Here is a 17,221-nt window from a genome sequence, read left to right on the forward strand (position 1 = left end):
TAACAGTACTGTGGTTAAGAGTCAGATTTTGGTTTCAGATAGGGTTGGCACTGCCATTTTCTAGCTATGTGACCTGGGGCAAGCTATCTAACTTTTCTGAGTCTACGTTTCTTCATCTGTCAAACAAGAGTGATAATATGCACGACACAGGGTTGTTATGAAGATCAAAAGATGATGTAGGTGAAAGATTTAGTACTGTGAAGGCGCATATGAACTCTCAATATTATGATGAAATAACTAGAGAAAATTAAAATTTTGGTGAAAATACTATTTGTATTGCTAAAGAACCAATTATAAGTTCATGTAATCAATACATTTACCTTTGAAGAGCTTTCATATATCTGGGGGAAGGTGTGAAAATTCAACATATTGGGCTGAGTAGACCTAATTATTGCAAATACCTTCTCTTGAGAATTTTGAGGTTAATTAGACTAGATACAGGGACCATACAAATCAACAGTTGTGATGCATGTAAATATATTTTTAGTAAAGATGTTGCTGCAGAATTGTTAAATATTATTTCAATTCCAATAACTCTGCAAGTATGGAAAAAATTTTTACTGTCATGGATATAATTTTTTTTTATTGACTTGAGAGAGAAACAGAGACATCCTTTTGTTGTTCCACTTATTTATGCACTCATTGGTTGATTCTTGTACGTGCCCTGACTGGGCATCGAACCCCCAACCTTGGTGTATTGGGATGACGCTCTAACTAACTGAGCCACCCTGCCAGGGCTCATGGGTAATAATTTCATGTAATATAATTTTAAAATTAATTTTCAAAATAGCAATGCAAATGTGGCACTAAATCTAGTTTACTTTTGTTTTGTTTTTATTAGGGAGGTGGTTTTGATAGGATGCAAAAGTGGCTAAAAAGTAGGTGACCATACCTGTGCATTTGCCTGGGACTGATCAGGTATAACCCTATTCCTGGGATAGCACTCCTTTCACTTCAAGTGTTCTGGTTTGCACAATAAAGCATATGATCACATTATTTATAATCTTCTATTGAATTATTGAGTTTTTCTAGTGAAGATTAAATCATAGCCCTAGCCGGTTTGATCCAGTGGGATGAGTGTCAGCCTGCGGACTGAAGGTAGAAGGTCTGATTCTGGTCAAAGGCATATGCCCAGATTGTGGGCTCGATCCCCAGTAGGGGACCAGCCGATCAATGATTCTCTCTCATCACTGATGTTTCTCTCTCTCCCCCTCACCCTTTCTCTCTGAAATCAATGAAAATATAATAAAAAGTAAAAAACAGAATGCCCTAACAGGTTTGGCTCAGTGGATAGAGTGTCAGCCTGTGGACTCAAGGGCCCCAGGTTCGATTCCAGTCAAGGGCATGTGCCTTGGTTGCAGGCACATCCCTAGTAGGGCGTGTGCAGGAGGCAGTTGATGGATGTTTCTCTCTCATCGATATTTCTAACTCTCTATCCCTTTCCCTTTCTCTCTATAAAATATCAATAAAATATATTTTAAAAAAGATTAAATCATAGAATATCAAAGAGACTCCAGAAAACACTTAACTACATAAAAGTTAATACTACCAAAGCTACTTAAGAGAAGAATAAAGTGTACAAACCTTTTGGAGATAGGGCCATATTGACATTATCACAATAGAAAATCCTGTAAAGAGGTAAACTGTTATTTATATTTACAATAATTCCATCATTATAAATACAATTTTTTGAATTCTAGCATGGATTTTAAAATTCTGAATTTACAAATTTATGCCTCAAAAATGTCTACTTTATCAAACAATGTGGTTTTAGGCTTGAAAGAATATGTAAGTATAGTCCTTGACCATAATTAATATAATAAAAGTCAATTACCTATTTTCCCTTCCAAGCCTTTACTATAAATAGTAATTACTAAAAGCTTTGTTAAAGTGTTTATAGCAGAAATTAATAAAGGAAAGGCCACTTGGTTATAGAGGAAGAGCTAGACTCCTAATCTGTGTTGTTTGGGAGAGATTAATTAACTATAGGGATGTCTAGGAATAAATGAAAGAAAGCAGTAGTTATAAAGAACCAGGACACTGCCCTGGCTGGTGTGGTTCAGTTGGTTGGGCATTGTCCTCATACACCAAAAGGTGGCTGATTTGGATTCCAGGTCAGGGAGGTTTCGGGCTCAATCTCTCGTAGGGGGTATGCATGAGGCAGTCCATCAGTGTTTCTTTCCCTTTTTCCTTTCTCTCTCTCTCCTCTCTCTCTACCTTTCTCTCTCTCTCTCTCTCGTTAATCCTCACCCAAGAATATTTTTCCATTGATTTTTAGAAAGAGACAGAGAAAGAAACATCAATATATATTGGTTGTCTCCCACATGAGCCCACCTGCAACCGAGGTATGTGCCCTTGACAGGAATCGAACCTGGGACCCTTCACTCTGCAGGCCAACACCCTATGCACTGAGCCAAACTGGCTAGGGCTCCCTTCCTCTCTCTTTAAAAATTAATTTAAAAATCTTAAAAAACACCACAAAAATGGATACTTAAAAGAAAAGTTATTTTTTCTGTTAGGCTTCATTGATTGAGAACTGTAATGATAAACTCCAGTGCTAGTTGTCAATTTTAAATGGTAGGCACATGCAATCAAAATTCTATAAAGTTTTTTTAAAGAAGTTTTATTAAGATATAATTCACATATCATACAATTTACACATTTAAAAAATACAATTCAGTGGTTTTTAGTATAATCAAATATTTGAAACCATCACCAAAGTCAATTTTAGAACATTTTAATAACCTAAAAAAAGAAACTGGGCCTTTTAGCCATATTTTGCTACAGTCTAGAATAGTCACATTCATAGAAACTGAAAGTAGAATGGTGGTCCCTAGAGATTGGGAGATGTGGAAATGAGTTGTTAACTGGGTAAAGAGTTTCAGTTTTGCAAGGTGAAAAACTAGGTATTGGTTATATAGCCATGTAGATATACTTAACACCTCTGATCAAGATGGTAAAGTTGAAGTTATGCAGTTTTACCACAATAAAAATAATTTTTAAAAAAATTTAATATTAAAATACTAGAGGCCAGGTGCACAAAATTCATGCATGGGTAGGGTCCATAGACCTGACCGGCAATCAGGGCCGTTCTGCGGGGCGACTGGGGGCCCCCGCTGGCACTCACCTTGGCTGGCCTGGCGCCTGCGGGTTGGGAGCAGCTCCTGCATTGAGCATCTGCCCCTATTGGTCAGTGCATGTCATAGCAACCGGTCATTCTGCCATTTGGTCAATTTGCATATTAGGCTTTTATTATATAGGATACCTTATATAAATTTCTAAAATTATGTAATTTCTAGTACTTACCTACACTGCTGAGAAACATAGTAAGATACAGAATCCTAATAGATCTCCATCGGCTCTTATAATGCTCCTCAGTTTCTATAATATCCCATTCTCTAGGTGTAAAGAAGAAAGAAGTAGTACTAAGTTATCTCATTAAATGCAAATCTTTCTCTGGCAGACTTTATTTGCTATGGTATAAAATCATAGAAATTTTATCAGAGGTATAATTTACTAATATTGATTTTTCTATACTAATTCATCTATGAATAAGCATTATTTCTTTGGATTTCCATGGGTTGTATTTATGCATCATTGTACAATTTTATTATTCCAGAGTGCTGAAATTTCTTAAACTGACAAAATGAATAAAGTTTATAAAAATAAATAAACTAGCTCCAACTATTAGATCTCCCACAGGTGGGATATACAACTACTAAATATTTTAAGGTAATTACTGTCATCATTATGACATGCTCTACTTGATGACAGCAAATTAACTTTGCTGCAGGAAGCTATTGTGGCTGGGTCAAATTAATGTAGACGTGATACCAAGGAGGTTTGATGTGACCTAACACATTCCTAGCCTGAGACCTCCTGGAACACTTGCCTTTGCTCTAACACATGGACTATAGAGACTGGGTTGTTCGTTCATATAGGCTTGTGATCTGGACTACAGGCCAAGTATATTAAAAAAGACAAGTATATTAATCAGACATTCTACCTCTGTCAGGTGATATACATGAGAGTATGTACCCATTACATTTTCACATATGCATAGAGTTAAATTTACTTTGAGAATTATGTTTTCAAATAATTAAGACAAGCAAAACAGACAAAATAATTTCCGATGTTCCAAGATTATTTTCTAAAATAGATTTCAGACTCACATTAGTCTTGAAAAAAGAAACTTTATTTTTCAACTGTGATGTGACTAGGAGTGGTAGAGAGGGAGGGAAGAGGAGAGATATTAGATCTACTGTGCCAGGTATATTAAATCAGTTCCTGATACAACATATACGTATGAAGTGCTTAACACCACACATGCCATTGCATAAATAAGAAGAAATCTTTAGGCCTTAGTCAAACTTCTATGTTCTAACTACACACAATTCTATTGACTTTATAGATAGTTTTTGAACCAGCACCAAAGTAGAAGTCCCAAAATAAAGTTGGGAGAAGAGAAGTTGCTGACAGCAACAAAAACAGGTTTGCCAACAGATAACAAAAACATGATGAGGGATAGTCTGTCAAGAACAGAATAGGCAGAGAAACCAAGATGGCAGCATAGGTAAACACCTAAACTGCTGCCTCGCACAACAATTTCAAAACTACAACTAAAAGACAAAACAGACATCATCCAGAACCACAGGAAGCCTGGCTGAGTGGAAATTCTACAACTAGAAGGAAAGAGAAAAGCACACCGAGACTCAGAGGAGCTGCAGGAGGCAGAGGTACTGAGATGCGTGAGTACGCGGCTGGCTTTCTCAATCGGGAGGGAGACAAAAGCTCCCGACTACTCTGAACTCCAGTTCTGGGTGAGACTCTGGGGACCCAGACTCATATAGGGAGAAACTGGACTGTCAGGAGAGAGAAAAGCACAATGAGACTCAGAAAACTGCGGAAGGCAGAGGTACGGAGGCGCGGGCCGAAGAGGGCTGGCAACTGAGTACGCGGTTGGCTCTCTCAACCAGGAGGGAGACAAAAGCTCCTGACTGCTCTGAACTCCAGTTCCGGGCGAGATTCTGGGAACCCAGACTCATTCGGGGAGAAACTGGACTGTCTGGCAGCAGGCGGAACTCAAGGGCGGCTTTCTCTCAGAGGTGCTTACAGCGATTACCGCGGGACACTGAGACCCAGGGGCCTCGTAAGGAAGGGCTGACGGGAAGCCATTGCTGTCTGCTCCGCCGAGACTCCGCCCCATCCAAGCTGAGCACAGAGGCTTTTGCAATTTTGCAAGTCTTGTCTCATAAGGCTGTCTCCAGCACAGAAGTTCTCCCAGCGTAGACACAGCTGATCCTCACAGCCAATTGGCCTGGAGGTCAATTCCTCCCAGTGATACCAACAACGATCAAGGCTTAACTACAAGATTGTGCACACAGCCCACAAAGGGGTGCACCAAGAGTGTCCACCTCAGGTAACTGGGGAGGCTGAGCCACTGGGCCCTATAGAACACCTAGCACACAAAGCCACTCTATCAACTCAGGTAAGCAGCAAAAATGCGGAGACAAAGAAACAGGTCACAAATGAAAGAAATGGAGGAAAGCAAATGACTGGATATAGAGTTCAAAACCACAGTTATAAGGTTTTTCAAGAATTTTCTAGAAAAGGCCGATAAATTCAGTGAGACCCTCGAGGATATGAAAAAGGACCAACTAGAAATTAAGCATACACCGATTGAAATAAAAAATAACATACAGAGATCCAACAGCAGACTAGAGGATCGCAAGAATCAAGTCAAAGATTTGAAATACAAGAAGCAAAAAACACTCAACTAGAAAAGCAAAAAGAAAAAAGAATCCAAAAATATGAAGATAGTGTAAGGAGCCTCTGGTACAACTTCAAGCGTACTAACATCCGAATTATGGGGGTGCCAGAAGAAGAGAGAGAGAAAGATACTGAAAACCTATTTGAAGAAATAATGACTGAAAACTTGCCCCACCTGGTGAAAGAAATAGACTTACAAGTCCAGGAAGCACACAGAAACCCAAACAAAAGGAATCCAAAGAGAACCACACCAAGACACATCATAATTAAATGCCAAGAGCAAAAGACAAAGAGAGAATATTAAAAGCAGCAAGAGAAAAACAGTTAATTACCTACAAGGGAGCACCATATGATTGTCAGCTGATTTCTCAACAGAAACTATGCAGGCCAGACGGGAGTGGCAAGAAATATTCAAAGTGATGAAAAGCAAAAACCTACAACCGAGATTACTCTACCCAGCAAAGCTATAATTCAGAATTAAAGGTCAGATAAAGAGATTCACAGATAAGAAAAAGCTAAAGGAGTTCATCACCGCCAATCCAGTATTATATGAAATGCTGAAAGGTATTCTTTAAAAAGAGGAAGAAGAAAAAGGTAAAGATAAAAATTATGAACAACAAATACCTGTCTATCAACAAGTGAACCTAAAAATCAAGTGAATTAAAAATCTGAGGGACAGAATAAACTGGTGAATATAATAGAATCAGGGGCATAGAAAGGGAGTGGACTGACAATTCTCAGGAGGAATGGGGTGTGGGGGGTGTGGGACGAGACTGGACCAAAATCATTCACCTATGGATGAGGACAGTGTGTGTGTTTGGGGTGAGGGGGGTAAGGGCAGAAGGTGGGGTGGGAACTGGGTGGAGGGTAACTATGGGGGGAAAAAAGAGGAACAATTGTAATAATCTGAACACTAAAGATTTATTAAAAATAAATAAGAACAAAATGGTCAAAACACTAAAAAACACATGAAACTTTAAAGTATAGCAGTGTATAATAAATCAGAATAGGAAATAGTCCAAAATGTCTCAATAGGCCAAGAACATCACTCCATTACAACATTTCAACATTGATATGAACTGTAATCTCAAGATAAAATTACATTACATGTATTGTTTAGTAAATCAGAGACCAGAGAAAGACATTTTCCAAAGAGTTTCAGAGTGGTTAAAATAAGGTTTGGTGCTTAAGAAACACAAATGAGCAATAATTAACGTAGACAGCTTTAATTTAATTGTGTATTAATTTACTTGATTTTAACTATTATTTCAAATATAAAATACTTAACTCCATTTTCCTAAAGGCAAAAATGCATACTTAATTGCACAGTAAGAGATAAACTAACAATTCTGAATTACTGTCTACAAAGTAGGAGCAAAATAACCTTATAATTAAGGGTCAAAGTACACTTCATCTCCTAAATGCTAAAAATAAAAAAGTAGTCTTTATATATTTGGCATAGGACGACGGTGAACCCATTTCAGACGGGTCACTTGCTAACAAAGAATCCAGCAATTAGGTCAATACTAAGAGCTGTGTGTTCAGGTAACAATGAAAACCATCATGTCGGAATTATTGTGAAATGTGTGAAGGGCTGAGCTCTTTAAAAGGCCAAGTGCCGAATGACTTGGAGGCTGCACCTGCGGAGTGAACGTGCGAAGGCCCTTTGACTTTCTCTGACACCATCACCGGGACCCGCGGGCTCACGCTCCGACTCCCCACTCCAAGGCGGTGGGAGATCATCTTCCGGTCACGAGTCACCTGCCGCCCTGGGCCCCCCCCCCCTCCGGCCCCTCCTCTTCTGCCCAGTATGGCTGACGCCGGTGAAGGGGCTAGTCCCAATAGTGCAGGAAGGTTAGGGTGCCTTCCCCCGCATCCGCTCACCTGCTTCCGGGTGTGCGGTCGCCTAAGAGCGGCTCCTGCTCAGCCTGGACCCCCAGGCCCGCCATAGTTACCGCGCTCGCTAGGAGGTGAGAGGCTAATTCTCGCGACACCTCCGGCGCTTTCACATCCTACACTGATGCGGGCAAACCAATCCAGCGAGTGCGCGTGCGCGCCCGAAGGCCAACAGTTGGCGGAGCGCCCCCGGTCAGCGTTGGGATCACGCGGGGCTCGGGGCGGGGCGACAGGAGCCAGGGGCGGGGCCCTATGTCCCAGTCCTCCTCCGCGGGTCTGCGCCTCTCGGGTTCCGCCACCGCGTGGAGGCCAGCGGAGGAGAGTGCTGGGCGTGTCCAAACGGCCACCCCGCCCAGGTCCTTGGGTTTCCCGGGGCTCTGGTCCCTAGCCGAGCTCCCGAGTTCCTGGAAAGGCTGCTGGCGCTGCGGTCGGAGCTCGGACGCGAGGCGAGTCCCGGGAGACGGGCAGTGCGGTGTTGGGAGACTCGTCGACTGGACTGCAGGTGCCCGCTGAACGGCCAGTAAGTCGCCGGTCGGGGCCACGCTCCCGAGCGCCTCGACGCGCGGCATACGTGCCAGGAGTCAGGGACTGGCTGGAGACCCCGGAGTCGGCGCAGGGCTAGGCCGGGGTCTGGGGCGCAGGGCGAGGTGGGGTTATGCATATAGACATATTAGTTCTTTACCCCCGTGGGAGTTGAAAGTGACTGCGCGCCCTTTTTCTGGTTTGGCTAACTGCCTACTTAGGGCGTAGATGGGGTCCAGCCCCAGCTAACCTGATTCCCGGATCCGCACCCCACTGGGGTCTTCGGCAGAGCCTGCTGCTGTAACCTGGGGGTTAGAAAAAGCACAGCAGCATCTAAGCAATGACCAGCTCTTCATCACAAGGAAAATTGTACTGCTTTATTAGTACTAATACATTCTCATGCCCTATGACACATTTCTATTTTACATAGACCTAAGGTCCAGAGAAGTTAATAACTTACCCAGAGTCATTCGGTGTGGTAGTGGCAGAGTTGGAGCAAATTCAGTTCTTTTCAACCAATATTTATGAACACTTATCCTATTGCCAGACCCTGTGTTGTTATAGGTTGCGTGGTATATGCCATCTATTCTGATTTTTGTCTTGTCTGTGACCTTTGGTGTATCCTGTCAGACACATTCCGCTGGTGAACAGCGAAATTTGAAATGTGTTTTCTATTAGTTCGGAATTAATCTTCTTTGAATCCAGAACTGACATTTTGTACTTGGATTCAGTCTTGCAAATTTGTTTGTTAACAGCCCACAGAGACATATCAGATTCCTATGATTGGCTCCAAGAAAGTACGTATGTAAAATAATTGGTGGGGTTTTTTTCTTGTTTTTTTTTTCCCCTGTAATATTACTTTACTGTATCATCAGCTTCTTGTTTAATCCCTGAATCTAGTACAATGTATGGCCTCTGTGTGTGTGTGTGTTTTACAAAGGGATTTTTAACCAATATTAAACCAAGCAGAATGTTTGCTAGTTGAATGAATGCTTCTAGAATTACCTCATTTCACCCTTACAATCCTCCGAGGTGGGATTGTCTCAAGCATGCAAGGAACTGGAAAGCATGGAGATTAAGTAATTTGCCTAGGGAGCTAATAAGCAAGGGAGCTAGAATCTAAGAAATACAGGACTCCTGATTGTAAAGCCTGTGCTTTTCACTGCCAGCCTTCCTGTGGGGGAAAAAAATGTGAAGAAGAATCTTTTCCAGTATCTCTTAAAATATATCAGAACAAGTAATCAATTTTTATATATGAAATAATTTGCTATTATGTATTAGGCCAGGTGTTATTTCCCTTTTACAGGCTAAGGTGACTTACTCAAGGTCACATAGCTAGTGGAAGAACTAGCTCTGATATTTTCCATTGCTGCCTCCAAGTGATGACTTGAGACCACAAAAGTACATGGAATGTAGTGCATGTAAGCCTTGTGAAATCTAAATAAACTGTATTGTACCAATTTAAACAAAAAAAGGAAGAAAATATTATTTCTTAGTAATACACACAGCACCCAAACTAAGTAAATATTTGTAAAAGCCCATGGAAAAGTGGAGCTAGGTTTGAAAAGCTATTAGATTATTTGCTGAATGTTTCACATAGGTTGAGACAATCCATCTGATGAGTTTCCTTAGATGACTGCTTAAAATAGATACTCACCCCACTAAACAAATGAACAGTTAAGTTTCCAATTTACCTGCTCTTCTCTTGTATAAGATTAAAAGAATTGAATTGGTGGAGGTTAGTAGATTTTAATAGTGGATATCTGGGTTATCTAAAAACATTTTTTGTTACTTGTATTGAAAATATGTGATTTAAAAGTAAAGTTACAAGATAAAAATTAGGTTTGCATTTTTTTGGAGTAAAGTTGTATATTGTGGTATTTTTTAAAATTCATTTATGCCTTTGAGATATGTATCAACTATATGAGGATAAAAGTCCAGAAAAAAAATTAGGATTGCATTGTTTAAATGCTTAAGTACCAGAGTGATAGGAGATAAAAATACTAGATGGCAAAAGAGCTTTTGAGTACCACTTTAGCAATAGTGCTCATTTTTAGGAAAGACTTTTCATTCCTTGGCACTGTACAAGAATTTCTATTTTTGTTTCACTTTGTTTTTCCTTGTCTCCTTGGCTATTTAAAAGTATAAGAAGCAATTATGTCAGTTTGGCTTGATACATACTTCAACAGTGGGTCCTATTTCTGTAGAAGCTCGCCGGTGTCACACTAGTCTGATGTGGTGGCTTTAAGTATCTGGTATGGCTCCAGATGGTGCCTCCATTTGATAAATTGAAGTTATCTTTACCCTGGGCTTGGAGTATTATCTCTTCATGGTGCACTGGATAGCACTAAGCCCTACCTAGAAAGGATGTCCCAGAAAACCTGATCTTTTTACATTGTTCTTGGGACTGAAATGGGACTTAAAAAGATCTGTGTAAACCCAAACTCCAGAACCAAACTATAGTAAGTTATGCGTGTTTGGTTTATTTTCTGTTCCTTGTTAAGTTAGGTGTTTTCAGCAAGGGATATACTGGCTCTAGATTTGGAGTACTAACTCTTTTTTAAAAAAATTTATCTTTATTGTTGATAGTATTACAGATGTCCCCTTCCCCCCATTGACCTCCTCCACCCCACCCCCCAGGCCTTCACCACACTATGGTCTGTGTCCTTGGGTTATGCATATAGACATATTAGTTCTTTGCTTAATCTCCACCCTGCCAACCCCCCACCCCACCCCACCCCACCCTACCCCACCCCACCTCTGCCTTACCTCTGGAGTGCTCTCTTATGGCCTATATTACATGGAATTAAAGTGATCTGGAAGGCTGGCTTTTCTAGTATAGGGTTGAAAATTAAAAATAACTAAATTTTATAGTACTTTACAAAATATTAGAAGAGTTCAGTGCACTCAGGTTCTTTCCCATTTCCCTTGCAACTTTCTGCTTTTAAAAATATATATATTTTTAGCCTTTCGGCCGGAACCTCCATATTCCAGTAATTTGTGAAAATGACTAACACAAAAGGAAAGAGGAGAGGTACCTGCTATATGTTCTCTAGGCCTTTTAGAAAATATGGAGTTGTTCCTTTGGCCACATACGTGCGAATCTACAAGGTGATATTATGGACATCAAGGGAATGGGCATTGTTCAAAAAGGAATGTCCCACAAATGCTACCCAGCATGCAGTGGGCATTGTTGTGAACAAAAAAGTTAAAGGCAACATCTTGCCGAAAGAATTTATGTACGTATTGAGCATATTAAGCACTCTGAGAACCAAGATAGCTTCCTGAAACGTGTGAAGGAAAATTATCAGAAAAAGAAGGAAGTCAAAGGGAAAGGTACCTGGGTTCAACTGAAGCTTCAGCCTGCTCCATCCAGAGAAGCACACTTTGTCAGAACCAAAGGAAAGGAGCCTGAGTTGCTGGAACCCATTCCCTATGAATTTATGGAATGATAAGTGGAGGGGAAAAAAAAAAAAGACTTCTATGGTGATAAAAAATGTTTCTCTTAAGTGGTAGAAGTGTGGCGTCTTTTCCCCCCAAAAAATGATTAAAGAAAACTGGGTGTCCTAGAAAAAATAGATGGATAGATAGATATACATTTCAGAGAGGAAGGGAAAGGGAGAGAGATAGAGACATCAATGATGAGAGAGTAATCAGTTGCCTCCTGCTAGCCTACCACTGGGGATCCAGCCGGCAACCTGGGCATGTGCCCTGACTGGGAATCAACCATGACCATGACCTCATGGTTTAAAGGTAGATGCGCAACCACTGAGTAACACTGGCCAGGTACAACTTTCTACTTTTTTAAAAGCATTCGGGTGCTTTTTTTTTTTAATCCTCACCCGAGGATATTTTCCCAGAGAGAGTGGAAAAGAGGGAAAGACAGAGAGAAATATTGATGTGAGAAAAACACATTAATTGCTTCCCTCCTGCACGCATCCCAACCAGGGCCTGGACCAGGGAGGAGCCTGCAACAGAGGTACATGCCCTTCACTGAAATTGAACCCAGGAGCCTTTGGTCCACAGCTGTGTGCTCTATCCATTGAGCCAAATCGGCTAGGGCAAACTTTCTACTTTCATATGTTTGTCTTGTTTTTATCTATTACCAACCTAGAAGAATAGTGCCAAGGAAAATGGGATATCTCATAACCAGTTTAGCACTTCTTACTGTGAAATGTGAGTGCTGTAATTTGGGGTTCTTTCTTTTTTTTTTTGTCTTTCTTTTATTTTTATTTTTTTATTAAATAAATCTTTATTCAGATTATTACAATTGTTTCTCCTTTTTCCCCCCATAGCTCCCCTCCACCCCTTTCCCACCCCACCTTCTGCCCTTACCTCCCCCCCACTGTCCTCATCCATAGGTGTATGATTTTTGTTCAGTCTCTTCCTAAACCCCCTCATACCCCTTTCCCCCTGAGAATTATCAGTCCACTCCCTTTCTATGCCCCTGATTCTATTATATTCACCAGATTATTCTGTTCCTCAGGTTTTTATTTTTTTTTTTTTTTATTTTATTTTTATTTTTTTTTTTTTTAATATATTTTATTGATTTTTTACAGAGAGGAAGAGAGAGGGATAGAGAGTTAGAAACATCGATGAGAGAGAAACATCGATCAGCTGCCTCCTGCACACTCCCTACTGGGGATGTGCCCGCAACCAAGGTACATGCCCTTGACCAGAATCGAACCTGGGACCTTTCAGTCCGCAAGCCGATGCTCTATCCACTGAGCCAAACCAGTCAGGGCTGTTCCTCAGGTTTTTAATTCACTTGATTTTTAGGTTCGCTTGTTGATAGATATGTATTTGTTGTTCATAATTTTTATCTTTACCTTTTTCTTCTTCCTCTTCTTTAAGAATACCTTTCAGCATTTCATATAATACTGGTTTGGTGGTGATGAACTCCTTTAGCTTTTTCTTATCTGTGAAGCTCTTTATCTGCCCTTCAATTCTGAATGATAGCTTTGCTGGGTAGAGTACTCTTGGTTGTAGGTTCTTGCTATTAATCACTTCGAAAATTTCTTGCCACTCCCGTCTGGCCTGCATAGTTTCTGTTGAGAAATCAGCTGACAATCATATTGGTGCTCCCTTGTAGGTAATTAACTGTTTTTCTCTTGCTGCTTTTTTTTTTTTTTTAAATATATTTTATTGATATTTCACAGAGAGGAAGGGAGAGGGATAGAGAGCTAGAAACATCGATGAGAGAGAAACATCGATCAGCTGCCTCCTGCACACCTCCCACTGAGGATGTGCCCGCAACCAAGGTACATGCCCTTGACCGGAATCGAACCCGGGACCTTTCAGTCCGCAGGCCGACGCTCTTTCCACTGAGCCAAACCGGTATTGGCTCTTGCTGCTTTTAATATTCTCTCTTTGTCTTTTGCTCTTGGCATTTAAATTATGATGTGTCTTGGTGTGGTCCTCTTTGGATTCCTTTTGTTTGGGGTTCTGTGCGCTTCCTGGACTTGTAAGTCTATTTCTTTCACCAGGTGGGGCAAGTTTTCAGTCATTATTTCTTCAAATAGGTTTTCAGTATCTTGCTCTCTCTCTTCTTCTGGCACCCCCATAATTCGGATGTTGGTACACTTGAAGTTGTCCCAGATGCTTCTTACACTATCTTAAACTTTTTGGATATTTTTTTCTTTTTGCTTTACCGGCTGAGTGTTTTTTGCTTCTTTGTATTTCAAATTTTGACTTGATTCTTGTGTTCCTCTAGTCTGTTGTTGGGTCTCTGTATAATATTTTTTATTTCAGTCAGTGTATGTTTAATTTCTAGTTGGTCCTTTTTCATATCTTCGAGGGTCTCGTTATATTTATCGGCCTTTTCTAGGATATTCTTGAAAAGCCTTATAACCGTGGTTTTGAATTCTATATCCAGTCGTTTGCTTTCCTCCATTTCTTTCGTTTGTGATATGTTTCTTTGTTGCCGCATTTTCACTGCTTCCCTGAGTTGGTAGGGGAGCTTTGTGTGCTAGGTTTCCTATATGGCCCAGTGGATTTGCCTCCCCTGTTAACCTGAGGTGGATACTCTTGGTGTACCCCTTTGTGGACTGTGTGTACAGCCTTGTTGTAGTTAAGTCTTGATTGTTGTTGGTATCACTGGGAGGAATTGACCTCCAGGCCAGTTGGTAGTGAGGATCAGCTGTGTCTATGCTGGGAGAAGTTCGGTGCTGGAGACAGCCTTATAGGATTAGACTTGCCAAATTGCTCAGCTTGGATGGGGTGGAGTCTGAGGGCGGAGCAGACAGTCTTGGCTTCCCGTCAGCCTTGTCCTTGCGCCCGCGCACACCTCCAGACCTCTGCCTTCCCCGGCTCCTGAGTCTCCGCCCAAGAGTCCAGATTCCCCCCGCAAGAGCGTGGGTCCCCAGGGGCTCGCCTGGAACTGGGGTCCAGTGCAGTTAGAACTGGGGCTCAGTGCAGTCAGGAGCTCCCGACTCCCTTCTGCTAGGGAAAGCCTGTGGAAACCTCCGCCGTCTTTGTGCGCACTGGCGTGCGCGCCTCCAGACCCCTGCACACCGGGGCTCCCCTGGGTCTCTGCGTCTCCAGGTGCCTTTCTCTCTACCTGACAGTCCAGACTCCCCCTGTATGAGCCTGGGTCCACGGGGTTTCGCCCGGAACTGGGGTTCAGTGCAGTCAGAACTGGGGTTCAGTGCAGTCAGGGGGGCTTCCTTCCCCTCCCGCCAGAGAAAGTCAGCCAGGCTCTCAGCCGCCCTTCCTCTCTGCACGCACAAAGACCCTTTGCCGTACCTCCAATTTCTGTGAGCTTTTCTCTTTCCTTCTAGTTGTAGAATTTCCACTCAGCCAGCTTTCCTGTGGTTCTGGATGGTGTCCATTCTTTTAGTTGTAGTTTTTAAATTGTTGTGCGAGGCAGCAGTTTAGGTGCTTACCTATGCCGCCATCTTGGTTTCTCTGGGGGGTTCTTTCTAACACTAACATGGAATCTGCTTATAGCCATTGATGCCGTAGATGTTGCAGAGGAAGACATTGACCCCTTCCTTTTCCTGACACTGTAGAGAAAATAAGTGGCCTGTAATACTCCCAAAAGACAATGAAGTCCTGTGTTATCATGACATTCACTGTTCTACTGCAGTTTAATAAATGTACACAAAATGTACTAGTGCTTTTTTTTTTTAAACCCAGAATGACCCGAGGAGTAAAATAATTAAAAGCATCAATCATCTCTTAGAATTGTCTTTCCTTATGCTCTAGAACAGTGGTTCTCAACCTTTCTAATGCCGTGACCCTTTAATACAGTTCCTCGTGTTGTGGTGACCCCCAACCATAAAATTATTTTTGTTGCTACTTCATAACTGTAATTTTGCTACTGTTATGAATCGTAATGTAAATAAATATCTGTGTTTTCCGATGGTCTTAGGCGACCCAGGGGTCCTGGTCCTGAACTGCAAGAGGGTGCAGGCTGGGCTGAAGGACAACCCTCACCCTCCACCCCACCCCCAGTGCATGAATCTCATGCACCAGGCCTCTAGTTTATTTATAAAATCACAGCGGTAGAATAAATAATTAATAGAAGGAATGGGTTTAGGAAATAAGTTATAGAGGCAAAGGAGGAAGGGCCCTAGGAGCTTAGAAGTGAGGAAGGTCCAGGTGACAGGTCTGAGAGGATGGGGAGGGGAAAGGCGCAGGTGAGCTCTGAGGAAGGAGAGTGCATAGATCCTCATGGGAATCCTAATCAGAGTACTATCGATGATCAAGGCCAATTTGCCATACGTATGCATGCAGGCGAGGATACAGTAGTAGTATTAGGTGAAAGGCCTCTTTGCCTTACACAGGTATGAGGGCAATGACTCAGTAGCAGTATACGTACTGCATAAGCGCAACCTTACGTAACCTGTTTATATTAATAATAGTGGCCTGGTACACAAAATTTGTGCACGGGGCAGGAGTGTCACTCAGCCTGGCCTGCACCCTCTCACAATCCGGGACCGCTGGCTCCTAACTCGAAATGCCAGCGGGTCTTTCTGTATTTTTATTTATTTATTTATTATTATTATTATTTTTAGGGCAAAAGCCTATGGTTTTTTAATTAAAACTGAAAAACTGTCATGGACAGGAATGACAGAGGACCCATCCTAGGTGGATGGGATCCTGGGATGGAGAGTGGGGAACATTGTTGACACAGTTGTCAGAATTCAAATGGGGTCTGTGAACTGAACCTTAATACCATTTGAATGGAGATTTCCTCACGTGGTTGGGTGGAGAATGTAGGAGTGTCTGCTTTTGGCAAATACACAGGGGAGTATCTGGGCATACTGTCATGTGTAGAGCATGCACTCAAACAGCTCAGAAAAAGACTGGGGGAAATGGGCATGTATGTATATAAATGCACACACTCACACACAGTCTAACCTTGCTATTTTTGACTCCACCTTTGTGCACCTGCCTATTTGCTAAGATCCGTAACTCCAGAATCAAGGCTTGCAGAGCTTCCTCGGCCATTGTGCCACAACCATGGTGCAGGAACCCTGCAGACAGACCCATGGACACAGTCCCAGCTGAGGTCCAACAGGTGCCACAGTTTTCTTGTTTCCGCTCCGGTATGTGAACTGGGGTCTGTTTTGTGATGGGTTCCATTGGGGCTTTGGCATTTCTCTGCTTCCTGGTGGGGTCTGGCTGTGTGGGATGGCCAAGCTGGTGCTCCAGTGGCTGCCAGTTCCCTGAGCCCGAGAAGACTGTGTGGTAAAATACGGAGAAAAGATCACGTTGTAAGCAAGTTCAAGCTGCCCCATTTCAACCTTAAGGAATCAACAGCACCCATCACATATGGTGTCCTTTCAACGGAAACACAGAGAGCGCTGCCCTGAGCATGCGCGGTGCCGGCTCACCAGGGCCCACAGACCAACAGCGATGGCCACTTGTGGATGACGTTGTGAAGTCATGACGCTGAGGCGACGCCGGGGATGAGCCTGGCTGCCAAGGCCACGTCCTGGCCCACATCCGGGCCTCTGCCCCATAGTGAAGCCTGCGGTCGGGCACCGACAGGTGGCTCAGGGAACTGACATAGCCATGTCAGCACCGC

General features: G+C 42.3%; 2 protein-coding genes across 2 annotated transcripts in view; one reads left to right on the forward strand and one right to left on the reverse strand.

The window, feature by feature from the left end:
• The window catches only part of MFSD8 (major facilitator superfamily domain containing 8), a 34,712-nt gene extending 26,896 nt beyond the window's left edge, over positions 1 to 7,816 (reverse strand). Inside the window, exons 1-3 of the mRNA XM_080676772.1 lie at positions 7,654 to 7,816; positions 3,307 to 3,398; positions 1,585 to 1,628 (exon numbers count right to left, since the gene is read on the reverse strand). Of these exons, the coding sequence (XP_080532898.1) occupies positions 1,585 to 1,628; positions 3,307 to 3,398; positions 7,654 to 7,718 (201 nt within the window). The 5' untranslated portion in view covers positions 7,719 to 7,816. The remainder of the gene's footprint in view (positions 1 to 1,584; positions 1,629 to 3,306; positions 3,399 to 7,653) is intronic.
• A 144-nt stretch (positions 7,817 to 7,960) lies between these two features.
• Positions 7,961 to 17,221, forward strand: part of ABHD18 (abhydrolase domain containing 18) — a 53,913-nt gene continuing 44,652 nt past the window's right edge. Inside the window, exon 1 of the mRNA XM_080676780.1 lies at positions 7,961 to 8,185. The gene's annotated coding sequence lies outside the window, so the exon portion shown is untranslated. The remainder of the gene's footprint in view (positions 8,186 to 17,221) is intronic.

The sequence above is a fragment of the Plecotus auritus genome, assembly GCF_963455305.1.
Source record: "Plecotus auritus genome assembly, chromosome: 6".
NCBI lineage: Eukaryota > Metazoa > Chordata > Mammalia > Chiroptera > Vespertilionidae > Plecotus > Plecotus auritus.